This window comes from Molossus molossus, unplaced genomic scaffold, assembly GCF_014108415.1.
Source record: "Molossus molossus isolate mMolMol1 unplaced genomic scaffold, mMolMol1.p scaffold_m16_p_22, whole genome shotgun sequence".
NCBI lineage: Eukaryota > Metazoa > Chordata > Mammalia > Chiroptera > Molossidae > Molossus > Molossus molossus.
Genome location: NW_023425358.1, coordinates 13974634 through 13990533, shown reverse-complemented (window position 1 = coordinate 13990533; position 15900 = coordinate 13974634). Strand labels below are relative to the sequence as shown.

General features: G+C 49.1%; 1 protein-coding gene across 4 annotated transcripts in view; it reads right to left on the bottom strand.

The window, feature by feature from the left end:
- Positions 1–2105: 2105 nt before the first annotated feature.
- The window catches only part of FEZ1 (fasciculation and elongation protein zeta 1), a 36535-nt gene continuing 22740 nt past the window's right edge, over positions 2106–15900 (bottom strand). For 2 of the 4 annotated variants that reach the window (XM_036276806.1, XM_036276808.1), the window contains 6 exons: positions 14803–14971; positions 11659–11942; positions 10662–10742; positions 9182–9257; positions 4759–4824; positions 2126–2456 (listed from right to left, as the gene is read on the bottom strand). In XM_036276806.1, coding sequence (XP_036132699.1) covers positions 2440–2456; positions 4759–4824; positions 9182–9257; positions 10662–10742; positions 11659–11942; positions 14803–14971 — 693 coding nt within the window. In that variant the 3' untranslated portion in view covers positions 2126–2439. Of the gene's footprint in view, positions 2457–4758; positions 4825–9181; positions 9258–10661; positions 10743–11658; positions 11943–14802; positions 14972–15900 lie in introns of all 4 variants that reach the window. The other 2 variants (XM_036276807.1, XM_036276809.1) reach the window with 2 other exon arrangements.

Sequence of the window (15900 nt, the reverse complement as noted above, 5' to 3'; positions counted from 1 at the left end):
GAGGAGGGCACCTGCACACCTTGCCCTCAGCTCTCCTTGCTGAGTGTGGACCTCTTAGCTTGGACTTGAGTTTTGCATTGGAGACTGACTGGAGTCTGAAATGTCAATCCACCCTGGAGATTCTTCCTAAGTCCTTGAGGAGGAGAGGAAGCGAGCTGGGTTCGCCTGGTACTCACACCCCTGGGCTTTCCTCAGGCTCAGCCTCCAAGAGTCAGGGCTCCAGCAACACCGAGGGCCCAGAGCAAATCTCTGAAACTTAACGCAAATACCAACCGTCTGCAGGTCTGGTTACAACGCAGCTTCTGACGCTGTAAGTCTGGGGTGGGGCCTGAGGGTTGCGCTCCCTCCAGCTCCTAGGTTTGTTAGTGCAGCTGATCTGGGCACCGCACTTTGATTAGCAAAGGGAGGGAAGGGCAATGCAACACCACGAGAAACTGATTGAATAGCCCCTCTCAACGCCTCCGTGGACAAAAGGGGAGAAAAGAGGAGCCGCTGCTCCCCTCCCCCTCCTACACACCTCCTCCCTGCAGCAGTGCATCCCTGACACGTGAGATTTCTCTTGAACTGCCAGCAGCTTTGATGAGCTTGTCTCTGCTGCTTCAGACCCCTGCTGGCAGGAAACATGGGGGGAGAGGAGTGGCTGACCCAGATCTGACAGATCCAAGGCAGGAAGAGAAACTGGGGAAGGCATGGCTCCCCTTTGCTGAGGCTGGTGAAAACCCCACCGCCCGCAGTGCCAACTGGCTTGTGACCTCACTCCACCAGCGACCCCTTGTATCCATAGCCACCAATGAACGCAGAATGAATGAAGTCACCCCTTTGTCAAAGCCTGGCACTTGCATCAGTTGGCTGACTCCTGAGGCTTTGCGTGGGTACCTGTTTGCTTCTAAATGCTGCAGCGGTGGGGTCCTTTCTACACACACCTTCTGCTCCCCGGAGATGCCTGTCAGAGCTGCGGGCGCTGAGGTGGCGTGCCTGCTGGGGGAACCCCCCTCACCCTGGCCACTGCTCCCAGAAAAGTGGAGGCCCAGGAAGTGCGAGACAGGCACCAAGGATGGCTTCTGTTGTCACCTAGGTGGATCTGTGGCCTCCTGTGGATCCGTTGCCAGGGTGATCAAGCCTAACTTTCCACGTGGCACCCTTCATGGACTCCGAAGAGCGAGTGGAAGTCTAACTGGACGAGAGGCAGTGCCAGTCGACTCCTCTGCTTCTGACCCCCACCCCCACCCCCGCTTCTCAGCCTCCTCTCTGAAATCAGGGCGATGCTGGCACCCGCCTGCCACACAGGTGGCTGTGATGTGACATAGCGTGTGGAGAGTGCTAAGGCCAGCAGCAGGCGCTGAGCAAGTGCTGATCACCGTCTTTGCCGTGGAAATTGGCAGCGCTGAGATCATTGCAGCCAGAAGACGGAAGCCCAGAGAGTTCCGGTCTGCTCAAATCAAGCCACGAGTCACATTCGCCTCCTGGTCAAGCAGGGCTGGCGAGCTGTCTGCCTGGGACGTGGAGACAGCACCTAGGGGGTCAGAGCCGCTGGGCCTCTAGGTTTGCAGAAAGGGCCGGGCGTGCACGGTCCTAGGACATGTTCCTGGGGGTCGCTGGGGGCAATGAGGAAGCAGCGGAAATCCCTCATGCTCAGACAGCCCAGCCAGCTGCCTCCCTCCCTCCCCTGAGCCTCCAGGTCCCGGACAGGGGCTGTGGAGTTCCTCCAGGAGCCAATCTGGGCATCTCAGCAGGAGGTGCCAGTGCCCCCTGCCTGCTCCTTGAGCTCTTCTGTCTGCTAACTTCTCAACCTTCCCCTCCCCCCCCCCATTCGGAGGTTCCAACCACCACACACCCACACACCCTGCAGCTCCCCCTATAGTTGCCGAGGCACAAGGTCGTATAGCCTATGGATGGCCTCCTCCTCCTCCTCCTCCTCCTCCTCCTCCTCCTCCTCCTCTTCCATCTGAACCACATGAAGCCCACAACAGGGCATGACCCGGTCCCTAAACACCGCGCTGCCACCACAGGCCACGGGCCATCACGTGGAGGTGGCTGCGCATCCTTTCTCTGGAGGGTTTGTAGTGGGGCCACGGGACATCACACTCCAAAGCACATGGAGAATATTAATTAAATGAAGGTTTATTAAAATTAGTGTTCAAGTGTAAGCTGTTTCTGAGGGCTGGAGCCAGACTACTTGAGTGGCGAGAGCATCTGCCTTCCTCCGACACAGGCAGAGCACAGACAGTGTCCCCAGCCCTGCCCCTTGTCATGCATCCAATGATTACTAGGACTAGAAGCCAACAACAGCAAAGAACCCGCGCGTTTGCTCCTGTTTAATCCAGGTTAAGCTCTACACGTTTAAATACACGGCGGAGGTTACGTGGTGTCATGCAGTCCCTGGGATGGAATGACTCTTGCTCAGTGACCTCCGCGGCAAGGCTGCTCCCAAGGGCAAGGTTAGGTAGGACAGAGCACTGCAAAGAGAAGAGCAGAGGGCAGAGGTCAAAGCACAGTGCAGGTCAGCACCTGCTAGCCCAGGGGGCCCTGGCCCAGAGAGGCCACCAGCATCCCGAGCAGAGAACCGTCCCCCCAGAACCAGGGACAATTGCAGAGGAAGGAAGAGCCAATGACAGGTGGTTGTTTGGTGTAATACCCGCGTAGTCTCTGGCGCCCATCTGCTTGGATTCAAACCCTGGCTCTGCTGTTTCTAATTCTACAACCTTAGGGAGATTGCTTCGCCTCTCTTACGTGTTTCTTCATGTATACAATAGACCGTGCCTTTGCCTACCCCAAAGGGTTGTTCAGAGGCAAGTAGAAGGTGCTCAGTAAATGTTAATTAGTTTTATAAATTCACTGACATTTCAGTGGATCATGTGGGGTAAAGTCTAGCCCCCAGGTTCCTAGACTTACAGAACCCATTTCTATAAACCTCCTTTGAAAACGTCCTCTGAGAAATTGGCTGCTCTTTTAAAACCTTTCAGAGTCAGAAGTTCTTCCCAATGTTTAGCCTGAATTCCTCCTGCAGAAACGGAACATTAATCTCTCAGATCCTTATGGAAACAATGTAGTTCAGAGGTTCTTAACTGAGATTCATAAGCCTTGGGAAACTGTACCCAAAGTTGAGTGTATGGAGAGTGAACACCAGTGAAACAAAGGGTCTTGACAATGAATGATCCTCAGTGGACTGAATGCTTATGTCTCCCCAAAATCCATATGCTGAAGTCCTAACTCCCCAGTGGAGCTGCCTTTGGAGACGGAGCCTCTGAAAAAGTAAGGTTAAATGAGGTCATAAGGGCGGGGCCCTGATCTGATGGGATTAGTGTCCTTAGAAGAAGAGACATAAGAGAGCTCCCTCTGTCTTTCCTCTGGTGGGCAGGAAAGACCTCTGTCTGCAAGCCAGGAAGAGAGCCTTCACCAGAAACCAAATTTGCTGGTGCTTTCATTACGGATTTCTAGCCTACAGAACTGTGAGAGAAAAAATATCTGTTGTTTAAGCTAGGCAGTGGTATTTGTTTTAGCAGCCTGGGCAAATGAACACAGATATTAACATTACAAAAAGAAAGAAAACCAGACAGTACGTATGTGTCTCTCGATGGAAGTTTACAGCCATCAATAATGTGCTTACCAAAGAATGTAAGGCTGAATCTGATCGGTGGTTCTCAACCTTCCTAATGCCTCGACCCTTTAATACAGCTCCTCATGTTGTGGTGACCCCCAACCGTAAAATTGTTTTTGTTGCTACTTCATAACTGTAATTTTGCTACTGTTATGTCTTAGGCAACCCCTGTGAAAGGGTCGCGACCCTCAAAGGGGTTGCAACCCACAGGTTGAGAACTGCCCCTCGCTCTACCAATTAATACGAAGTACAAAAGATGGAAGAACATGTAAAATTAAATCTTGGGGACACAACCAGCTAGCAAAGTCTGGAATGAGAAAAATCTATGGGGCAAACAACCTGTTTTCTCCAAGAAAAAATCATCAAGGAATGGGAGAGAGGGAGGAAAGGGGAGCTTATATACTATGTTAAAAGGGACGAAGAGACATATCCAATTGCAATCCTCCATCGGATCCTGATTCAAACAAACTGAACGGAATTTCATAGGGACATCTGATTGGATAGTCAATGCTATTGAGAAAGTTTTTCTTTTTCTAGTTGTGACCACACTGTGGTTGTGTTTTTTAAAAAGAGCCCTTATGTTTTAGAACTATATGCTGAAATATTGAGGTCAGGAAAATACGATTAGGACTTGCTTCAAAATAACACGAATGGGAGAAGCTGGGAAGGCATGTAAACAAAACATGATTGACAGTGTGTTAATAATTGTTACAGCAGAATGTTAAGTACATAAAAGTTGGTTATACCATTTGCTCTACTTGTTAAACAAATACAAAGTAACACAAAAAATAGTCTTGAAAGGATGTAGCTCATCGTGACTCGTTTGTTGCCTTTAAGCCGCTGAAAACCATGAGTAGTAGCCTCGGGCTTTGCTGTTCCCAGCTGCTAGCCCGGCTCCAGGGCACTGTCACAGAAGGCACTGTCACAGAAAGCCTTTTGTCGGTTCGGCTGCTGTTCTGGTGACTCGGGAATGATGGAATCTCCTTCTCAGGCTTCCAAGCCACATCCCAAAGCAAAATCCCATGACCAAGAGGGACTCACAACTGGCCACTTGCTTTCCCTGGCCCTGCCCAGGCTGGGAAGCTGCACAGTTTCACAGGAGTCCTGGGAGGGCCCGGGGGAGGGCCTGGGAGGGTCCCAGAGGCCTGGGCTGCTCTTACCTTTTAAAATGTAGTCCGTTAGCAAAGTGGGCACCTTTTCATTATCCTCCTTCATGGCAAAGAGAACTGGGGAAGGAGAGAGACACAGATGAGCCAAGGTACCATCAAGGCATAAAGCTCATTCCTGGGGCCAAACAACGCAGCAGCCCAAAGTGGGTGAGAAATGATTCAAGGAAACCAGACATTTGTTGAATATTGAGCAAAAGTCCAGAAGCTTCTGTCAAGAGTCAGCATTCAACATGGTGGTGATGGAGAATGTACCAAGAGTCACAGTGGCCTGTCGGTAACTTTATTTTCTTTTTTCCTTTATCTTTTACTTTTTAAAAAATTCTTCTATAATTTCCATGTCATCTCCTGAGTATGTCTTTAATAATCATAAAAATAAATAAATTTTTTTAAAAGAATCAGCTTTCAGATGCAGTCAACCTAAATGTTAGAATTCTAGTTTGTCACGTCACCAAATAACCATTCTATTCATATAAACATATTATTAGAAAATTTCTGCACCTCCAACTTATTAATAACAAGTGAATTTAACCTAACAAATATTTGCTTTCTGTTTCATGCCCAGAACAGCACTAGAATTTGTGGAAATGCAAAGCCCATACACTTCTTGCTGAAACAGGGCAGGACTCCACTTGAAGCAAACGATGAGAAGTTATTGAAACCTAAAGGCTTTTTATAAAAGTTTTTTAAATAGTTGCTTCTGTTATTAAACTAGGTAGCATAGCGGCAGGCCGTTAGACAGACATGAGCAGAGCAAGGACAACAGGCTGGGGCAGAGGTCGCCAGGGCAGAGAGACCCGGGTGCCTAGCAAAGGCAAAATGGTGAGAGCAAGTACCTTCTCCCCAGGGTGACCTTTCCTCTCCCAGCACATCACTGGTCATGTGGTTTAGACCCCCTGACCTTTCACATCGCTGGTCATGTGGTTGGGCCTCTCCCCTGACCCTCCCTCCCTGGCATGTTGCTAGTCGTGTGGGTTAATCCCCCTTAGAGGGGGAACAGACAGGAGGGCCAGAGAATAGCCCTTAAGCATTGAGCCCCCAGGACAATGAGGTTCTGACCCACATCTAGTACATCTGGGCCTCAGCTGTGTTTCAGCTCCCGGCCCAGAAAAGCAGCATATGACAAGTGATACCACGGCTGACATCAGGAGCAGCTGCATCGATTAATGACCCCCTGCCTGGCGCTGACCAGTCAGTGGAGACCACAACCCTGAAAGGACACACCTGGAAAGCTGCTGAAGAGGCTGTTGAGATCTTCCCCTGGGACCTCCCCTGAAATTCCCACCCTTCAGACAGGACCCAGCGAGCGCTGCCTCCGGGGAGCATGACCACACCTTCCCTGTCCCCTGTCCCCTCGTCCTTCCTCCAGGCCCATTGCTTTCACCCTTCTCTCCTGGCTCCGTGGGCTCCTCCTTTTGCCCCTGCAACTTGTTTCCTGGGCCCATTTCTTCGACCTCTGTGACTTTAATCTAAACAAACGGTCTCATAGTGTGAGTCTTGGCTCTGAATTCTTCCCTAGACAGAAGTCCAGTCCCGAGGTTGCTGAAACAAGGTTTGGTCTGACACCTGCCGTTCTCCCGCCACCAGATCTTCTCATGTTCATAATCCATACTGTAGAAGTCAGCTTTGTAGAAAATCCTTCAAGAAAGTAGCTAGACCTTGTTTATAGTATCCAAAAATGAAGGTGGTGCCCAGCTGGTGTGGCTCAGTGGATTGAGCATCATCCCAGGAACCAGGAGGTCACCTGTTCAATTCCCGGTCAGGGCACATGCCCAGGTTACTGGCTCCATCCCCAGTAGGGGGCGTGCAGGAGGCGGCCAGTTGATATTTTTCTCTTACATCAATGTCTCTCTCCCTTCCTCTCTCTGAAATCAATAAGAACGTATTTTTTTAAAAAGTGAGGGTGGAGGTATCTACCAATAGATTTCTGTATCCATTGCCTTAAATAAACTCTATCCTAAGCAGTCTTTTTGAGACATGAGAGAGATCTGTGTGTACAAGACATACTTAACAGTGAAGAAAGACGACCACAGAATATTATGTACTAACTGATAAATAAATGCCAATATTCACAGAAAAAATCTGGAGGAACACGCATGAAACAGTTAAAAGTGCTTATCTCTGCGAGTGAGCCCACAGAGGGGTTCCTTTCCACATTATATTTCCACCGTGTCTGGCTGTTTTCAGCGAGCTTGTACCACTTTTTGCAAGCGGAGGGAACGAACAAGATCAGCAGGCACTGGTCACGGGGTCAGAGGCAGCCTGACACAGAGGCACCCCATCCATCTCCATGTCCTTGCTCTCCATTGACCACCTTGCCTAGTTTCAAGTCAGGGTCAGGAAACTTGACTCCAAAACTCAGGAGCAGGTGAAGAACAGAGCCTGACCATGGCATGAGTCAGCGGCCCGGTCCGGAAAGGGGGACCGAACCTGGGGGACCGAACCTGAGGCCCTCCAGGTGTTGCTTTCTTTTGTTTGATTTCTTCTGTATTTTTAGACATATTCATTTCAACTGAATAGGCTGGAAATACTTGGCAACTGAGCATAGGCAGACTAGATGCCGCACCAAGAAGACAGCCATAAAAATACAATGAGAGCACTCAGTCAATATGTGTCTAAATTAATCTTCCAAATCCAAAATTTATATGAGTTGTCCAGTCCCCAAAGCTGGGGTTTGGCCTATTCGGGAGTAGGGTAAAGACCAGACATTGTTCACAAATCCATGCACGGATCTGGCAAAAAAAAAAGAGCTTTCATAACCTACAGGAGAATTTGTATTCAAGGAAGATGGCAGTTTTTCTCTTTTCAAAAGAATAAAATATTGGAGTGTATATCCACAAGGTAGAAGAGAGAGCCATAAAAAAAAATGTTAACCAAATGTTAACTGATGTGACTAAAATCATGATACAAAATTTTATAGTCAGTATAATCCCAACTACATGAAAAAGCCATAAAATATTATGGCTGAAAAACACCAAAATAGTAACCACAGTCAAGGGGACAATGAATTATTTATTTTCCTTTGTTCACTTTTCGATATTTCCAAAGTATTATAAATGATTGATATACTCTAGCTATAATTTTTTAAATGAACTTAAAAAATGTAAACAAAACTCACAGTTACTTAACTAAAATGAAAGGATTTCACACTGAATTCCTTAATGGGTAGCTGTATAAATATGTAGCTCTTCCTTTTGTTAAGACCATGATAGAGTACTTTACATATATCAGCCTTCATAATTTGTCCAATTTATTTCCCAAATGTGTACTACTTGTGAAAACACCAACACCTATAAATGTCAGTTCACATCTATCTGCTCCCGTTAAAAAAATCTTAGTGCATATTTATGCAAATAAAGGAGTTTAAAATGAGTCAAGAGGAAGCCAATGTCTTTTGAATTTAGAATTCTGGATTCTCAAGGACGCAGTATCCATTGATGTTAGCAGGATTTCTATTTACCAGAACCTCCCGCTTTCGTTTCCAAATTGATAGAAATAAGAATGTTTGGTCCCCTTAGCACTGGGGCCCAGCAGGCATTCATGCCCCTCAGCGGAACAGAGAAAGATCCTCTTCCCTCCCCTCGAGGTACCAAATAGCCCTCTGGGCGGTGCTGCCATGGGCTGGGCAGCCTGGCCAGTACATCACTCATGCGGTGCATGGTTGCCAGGGAGATGGACTTCTGATTCACTGAGCCTGTCACATCTCAGCCTAGGATTCTCTTCCTACAAGAATCAAGCAGACACTGATGGCTGACACCTTGTGCCCCGGACCTTCGGGGGTTGTAGTGTTAGATGTAAATAAAGAGATTTTGCCTACAAAAAGGCTCTTTATTACACGCGGTTTTCTCCCACAGCTCAGAGTGTTTATTAATATTGGACAGTCGAGCCAACGTGAAGGAGAGGAGGCAGGCACTTCCTGAGCGGAAAACCAGACTCTCTTCTTTCCAATCAGCTTTACCCCACCCAAGAAACTTTGCTTCTCATTAAAAAAAAAACAAACAGCCAGTCCCACGGACTGCGCTACCCGCCTCAGGGGCACAAGTTCAAACTAAGCGGCATCCTCAAGGTGCCGAGGAGAAAACGGGCAAGCAAGGCAGAGGATGCAAACCTGCTGGGTGAAGCAGAAAGTCCCTGCACAGCCCTACCTCCTCCCCGCCCCAACCTCTTTCACTCACTCCTTTTCGTCCTGCAAACCTTGTCCCTACGGGAACCTGGGAGAGACAAGACAGCTGCTGCGGGCATTGCTGCAGAGCCTTGTAATTCTAGCCCTGCTCAGGGAAAGTGAGGGGATGATAGAGCCCAGTTTGACCCTTTTAAAACCATTCTCAGGCCGAGCCACCAAGGGTGCAACTCGCAGGGTGGGGGAGGGGTGCAGAAAAACCGGCAGCTGATCTCGCTGGGGATGAGAGCAACTCACTGTTTGTCAGCATCTGCAGGTCTTCCACGGACGGAGGGGAGGCTTTCTTCTCGTAGGGGATGACTGTGTTCAGATACTACGAGACAAAGGGCATGCGGGGCTTCAGACACAAGACACGGTGCCTCTGGGGTTGAGCTATACGAGACAACCCTCAATCCGCTCGGGGACTGGGCTTTTCTCTAAAAACACACTCCGTCCAATGCTACATTCTCAAAAACCATATAATTTGCACACCACTGTCTCAGGACCCTTGTCTTTGGGGGTGTCTCTTTAAAACTAAGACTTGACTGTATCCGCCAGGGAAAATTTCCATCCATTTCAACTTCGGTATTTTCCAAACACTAGAAACTCTTTGGTTATTTGAAAGTCCTGGTGAGATTCTTCTCATTTGGGCTGAGAGCAAAGAAAGGGTATTATACTTTCTTACCCTTTGCAGTGCAATTTGAGAATGAATGGTTTCTCTTTTGTCCAAATGACAGGCAAGAGAATCTCAACCACGCCCTTGGTCTTGAATGTTGGATTTGCTCCCTCTGCTGGATATGAGGTGCTTCTACAACAAAATCATCTTCAGGCCCAGGGGGATATCACACACTAGGCCAGAACAGCGCCTGGCGCAGCCAATGAGGAGACCTCCAGACCAAACGTCGGAAGCTGGTATGTTCGTCTTGGCTCTGCCACACACCAGCAGCGTGGCCTTGGGAAAATCTTGCCTAATCTCTCTAAGCCTCAGTTCTCACCACTGTGAAATAAGGGGACTGAGTTTAATGTTCCTAAAATCTCTTCCCATAATGCGTTCTAGAATTCTAACAGGATTCAGCTACAAATATGTGTGACACACACACACAACGTATGTGCACTTATTCCACAATCTCACACTCGTCCATTTACACACGGGCCATCTCTATTAGGTTGCGCACGCCATGAGGGCAAGGATCAGGACTTACTCATCTTGGTACCTGGGGGCCCAGCAACAGAGTTCAGCACATAACAGGTACACAGTAAAAGTTCTGAACACTGTCCCAAAATAACCAGAAACGTGTCTCAGGCAAGGAACTGACTAAACAGAGCCAACCCGGAGATGCCACGGGGGGTTACAGTCAGAGTGGGTGGCTACTGGTGCAGTCCTGGTAGGACAGGTCAGCGGGGGACCTGAGGTGGTAGAGTTAATTAAGCTGCCAGATGGGCTCGGTCATCAGATGCATTTCCCTTTGAATGCATTTTGTTCTTAAAACAAGTTAACTTGTAGGTCGACAAGCAATGTCGAGTTTCAAGTTTCATCCATGTCCTAGGTTACTGGAGCTCAAGAAACTTCACCTTTCAAAACACACTTTCTGCTCCTCCTCCAGAGCAGAAGAAAATGCTAGGACCACCCTTGCCCGAGTGTGAGGATCATTCCATTGCGTCACCACTCCCCAGTCTGCTGGGGAGGCCCAGTCCCCAGGGTCTGGGAGGAAAGCTGGGACAGGGAGACAGTTCGTACCTGTTTGTCAGTTCCCGAGGAGCCGAAAGTCTGGCGGATGCCGCTCTGCAGGATGTTGGAGATGCCTTCCATGCTGAAGCGCTAGGGGAGGAGAAACTCCAGAAGAGCAGGTACTTCCTGCTCCATGGTCGCCACCCCCAGGGACTTGTGTCCCCTCTCAACCACCCAGACCCACGAGCTACCACACTGTCCAGGTAACTGCCCCAGAGTTCTGGGACTAGAAAGTAAATGTAAGACCTGGGCTGAGAGACAGGGCAAAAGGTAAACCTGAGCTTCGAGAGAATAGAGTCTCAAAGACCCCAGGGCAACAAGACCCCCCCCCCCAAGGTTCCCTCATTTCCACCTCCTTTGTGTGAATTAGCAAATGAAGCAGTGCAATAAAACGGGAGCAGATGATGCAAATATCTTAGGGAAGAAAACAAAACGTCCCGCAGCTGTCCTTCTCCGGGATGCTTTTTCCAAGTGCACGCACCTAGGCCCAATTCAGTAGGTATGGGACAGAGCCAAGGCAAAGGCATTTTTAAAAATCTTAGGTGATTCTCCTGAGCTTCCCCGATTAAGAGCTACTGCTCTGAAGAATCCTGTCGGTATAACAATGAAGCATCATAGTGTTTGCTCCTGCAACACCCTACTGACATCCTAAGGGGGTACCTCAGGACTCTAGGCAGCAGGGGTTCTGACCGACCATCCCAAGGCACAGCTCCTCTCAGTCCTCAGTGCCTTCACCCCACTTCTAAGGTCTTGGCTAAGAGATCATATGCAGTGGTTTCCCATGTTTACACCCTGTCTCCTCCGGTTAGACCCGAGTCCTCTGGGGGAGGAGAGGAGAGAAGTGTCATCTTCTCCCTCTTTACACCCCACTGTCTGCCACAGTGTCCTGCTCCGTCCCTGCTCAGCACTGGCCTGTTCCGGAGTGCACTGCAAGGTTGGTATCGGACCTGGAGTGTCGTGGGTGTGAGGTGGGGCGCCCAGGCTTCCGGCGGGGTTGCTCACGTACCTTGAGAGGCATCTGGTTCCCCTTGTCCATGCGGCTGCTCTGCAGGCTCAGCCCTTTCTCTTTCCGCCTCTTTTTCATCAGCTCTCGCTGCTCCTTCTGCTTGTTCTGAACCTCAATGAGCACCGTGATGAAGGAGTTCTTCACCTCCTTCTCAAACTCCAGCTCGTCCCGGCGGGCCAGCTGCTGCACCAGCTCCTCCGAGAAGTCTCGGATGGCTCCCTCCACCTGGTCCAGCAGCTCGGTCAGCTCCAGCCCAGACATGTGCCTCAGCCCTGTGGGGAAGACTAGCCACGGGTGACCCCCGAATTCAAGCCAGAGCCCGCTGCAGAGGCTCCTGGGGCCACTGCCACGTGAGGCGGGACTGCCCCTCTGGGGAAGACCCCTCCCCACTCCTCGAAGGGCCTGGAGAGACCCTCACAATTAGGGGCATGCTAGGAAGGCTGGGCCTGTGTGTTGTCTGCAGAAAAGAACATCACTCTCGGGAAACAAGGGGGGGAGAAGAAAAAGCCCTGAGGAAGCCAGTGGACTCTGCTCACACACAAAAAAAGTGCGTAGACAGACACGAGGCTCCTTGATCGCTTGTTCTATCTTCCAAATTTTCCTCTGTTTCTGTAATATTCCTCGTGTGAAATGGGTCGGGGTTGGGGGCATTAAGAGGAGGTTTTGGCCTTGGTGCCAAGGAGCAATAGACGGTGATGCTTATTCCCAAGACCAAATCAAGACAGAGCTGTCAGCAGAAAAAGCGGAGCACTTGGAGGCCTGTGTGCCCGTAGGCAGTCCTGGGTGGCAGCGCCACATTCAGAACCAGGTGAAGCGTGGGCAAGACTGGCAACACGGAGGGAAGAATGAACCCTGGCCAGCTGAAGGAGAGGGGTCTCTACTGTCAGAAAAAAGGAAAGGGGACCTGAGAGGATGAGATACAGATAACTTTATTTTGAGTCCCTGTCCCCTGAGACTTCTTCGTTTAAAACGGATGCAGAAAGCATCTTGGCAAATGGACCCCCTTCTAATGGCATCTTTTGTTTCTGCCTCAGGATCCCTTTTTCTTCTTTTTGTTTCTGCTTTGCCCAGATGCTTGCTGACTTAGTTCGCCTTGTCCCTTTATTTAGTTCTATGGAGCTGTCCTCCTCCTTCTGTTTTTCCATTTCACTCTGCAGTTCAGCTGTTTTCGCGAGGCTTTGGCTGAACGCGGCTATGTTTGGGACCTTTGTGTGGCTGAGAATGGCCTGATTGGGGCAGCTGGGAATGCAGCGCCACAGCCAAGTCCAAGGCCGCTCCATCGCTCCACAGATTCCGCCTGCTCGTCACCCCCTGCCTCTGCTCCTGGCAGCCAGAGTCTTACTCTCCCAAGCAGTTCTTCAGATCACGCCTCCGTTCGTACCACTATTCTAATCTGCCTTTGGATCTTCACACCCTGACCCACCCACCCCATTGTTCACAAGTCTCCATCACCCCCACCACCACGGGTCTACTCTCCAGGGGCGTGGTCCCTCCCGCAGCAAGAAGGTCCTCATCCCTGCAGATGGATGGATTTTACACCCAGTTTTGCCTTTGCTGTGTTACATCTTTTCATTTCATTCCGCATCCACCTGTTTCTTTGCACAATCCTAGTTGCTACAGATCGGGTCAGAGAATCAATACAACACACAGATTAAGAGTGTGGACTCTGGCCTGACCTGTGTGACTCAGTGAACCGAGCGTCATCCCATGGACTGCGAGGTCCCAGCTCAATTCCCAGTCAGGGCACGTGCCCAGGTTGCAGGCTCGATCCCCAGTAGGGGACGTGCAGGAGGCAGCCAATTGATGTTTCTCTCACATCGATGTTCCCATCTCTCTCTCTCTCCCTTCTTCTCTCTCTCTAAAAATAAATAAATAAAAACAGTTAAAAAATGAAAAAATAATGAGTGTGGACTCTGGACTTAATCTACCTGCCTTCAAATTTGGCTCCAACCTTTCCAACTGGTAAGTGGTGTGAGGGGAAATGCAAATGTAAAAGAGGCTCGGTTCTCCCTGCTGAAAAACAGAGGGCGTTTCCCTCTCCCTTACCTCCCTTTTCTTTCTTTGTCCTTTGCAAATGTATGCCAAGCATTCTAATGGCCAAATAAGCCTCCTGCCAGTCTCAGGAATCTGGCGTGTTTCCTCAAGAACCAGGGAGACGCCCGGGCCGGTTTGGCTCAGCGGTTAGAGCGTCGGCCTGCGGACCAGAGAGACCTGGGTTTGGTTCCCGCTAAGGGCACGTACCTCGGTTGCAGTTTGTCCCCGGCCCTGGTTGGGTTGTGCGGGTGGCAGCCACTCGATGTGTCCCTTTCACGTTGATGTCTCTCTCTCTCTCTCTCTCTCTGTCTCTCTCTCCCTCCCACTCTATCTGAACAAAAAAATGGAAAAATGTCCTCGGGTGAGGATTAAAAAAAAAGAACCAGGGAGCCACTGCTTTGCAAAGTAATCGGCAAGGAGGATAATGGGACCGGTGTTGTCACCTGACTCCAACTTGCAAAATTAATTAAAGTAATGGATTGCATCCACTTGGCTCTAGACAAGAGTGAGATTTCTTTCTGGTTCCACAGTCCTTTTAGCTGGCAGCTCGCGCCGTGTGTCACATCCTGGCTTGAAGCTTATTCAATAATAGAACTGTCCTCTTTCTCCTCTACTCATGCAAAGGTTTTCTGGGTGGGAAGGGGATCCTGTTGTTAGTTATATTTTTGCAACAGTCGCCTTTAGCAAATCGCTTAACCTCTCAGAATACCCAGCTCAGTCCTGATGGGGTTGGTGTGGGGATGAAATGAGATTATACACAGAAAGTCAGAATAGGGAGGCGCAGAGAAAGCACTCCAAAAACGCGAGCCATTATTATTACCTTTTGTAGGGGGTTTTCATTGATTTTTATAGTAGCATCATTTTGCCTAGTGGGTTCAGATTACTTCTACTTAGTCTGCTTAAGTCTTGTTCTTCGGTTAGTTTTCCCATTTTAATTTTGCTCCACTGCCTTATTATTTCCAAAAACGCTAACTTCTCTCCCAGTGCCCAGTAAGAAAGATGTTGTCAACTCCCTAGATGCAAGGTTCTATTGGCTACATGCGAAGCTTGTGCCCAGTGCCTGGCAGAGCAGGGGTTCACCCTCGGCAACCCCGCCCCCGGAACCCTCACCTTCATAGGACCAGTTGTTGTTGAAGGTCTGGGTCAAGGCCTGCATCTCCTGCAGGAGGACCGAGTCAGCCTGGGAGGAAGTTTCGCCCCCATCCTCCTCTTCCAGAACCTCCTCTTCCTCCTCAGGGTCTGGGGAGTTCTGCATCATTTCCTCAATCTCCTCAATCACCTGAAGAAGGCACACAAGAGACTGCCAAGTGACTTCCTTACTGGAGGGACATTCTGGCTTGAATTTTGATCAGGTAAGAACATTTCTAATTTGCTGTCTGTAAAATTCCTAAAGCAATACCGTTACTTAAAAAACATTAAGTAATAATAAAAATAGATCTGACCAAAGGCTTCCACACACTCGTTCTTTAATGTAAAGCTTCTTCCAAGAACACCGTAGATGAGTGCTTTATTGGAAATAAACGACTTTCAGGAGCCAGCGGAGCTGCCTGGAAGGGGACATTCACTTCAATTTGCTGAGCACTTTATTTCTAAGTGGGAAAGCAATTTATCCACCGAACTTTAACACAAAACCCGGTCCATTAATTGTTACAATGCATAAGACTGGGAAAAAAACCCACAAAGTGTTCCTAGAACAACTCAAAATGTGGAGGGTTTTTTTGTTTTTTTGTTTTTTTTTACATAGAGGGAAATGGCTATTTCTCCAAGGTTCTAGACAGGAACTAAAGCTGCCCGGCAACAAGCGAAAATAAAGATAGTAATAAAGTCATCAAAGGATACGCAGGGTCTGGAGAGCAGAAATCCAGCCCTAACCTAGACCACTGGGAGCCACAGTTCCTGGAAGTGAGAGTCACATGAGCTAATGGCCAAATGGAACGAGGGTGAACTACTTTGTACGTTAATTGTTTACACATTAAGGAAGCAGAATAAGCAAAGGCCACTTCTGAAAGGACTCCATAGATGAGTCCGGTCACAACAGTGACCTGGCTGGTGCATGTGTCTGTTCTCGATGCTGGGATCAACTGACTCCAAGGCCCCTGGACTGTGGTCTCGGAAGCGGGTTTCTTCATGTGAGGCCAAACCAAAAACAAGAAGACGTCTGGTCCCCTCCTTTAGAACACTTGCTGTTTCATTCCCAAACCTTCTCAT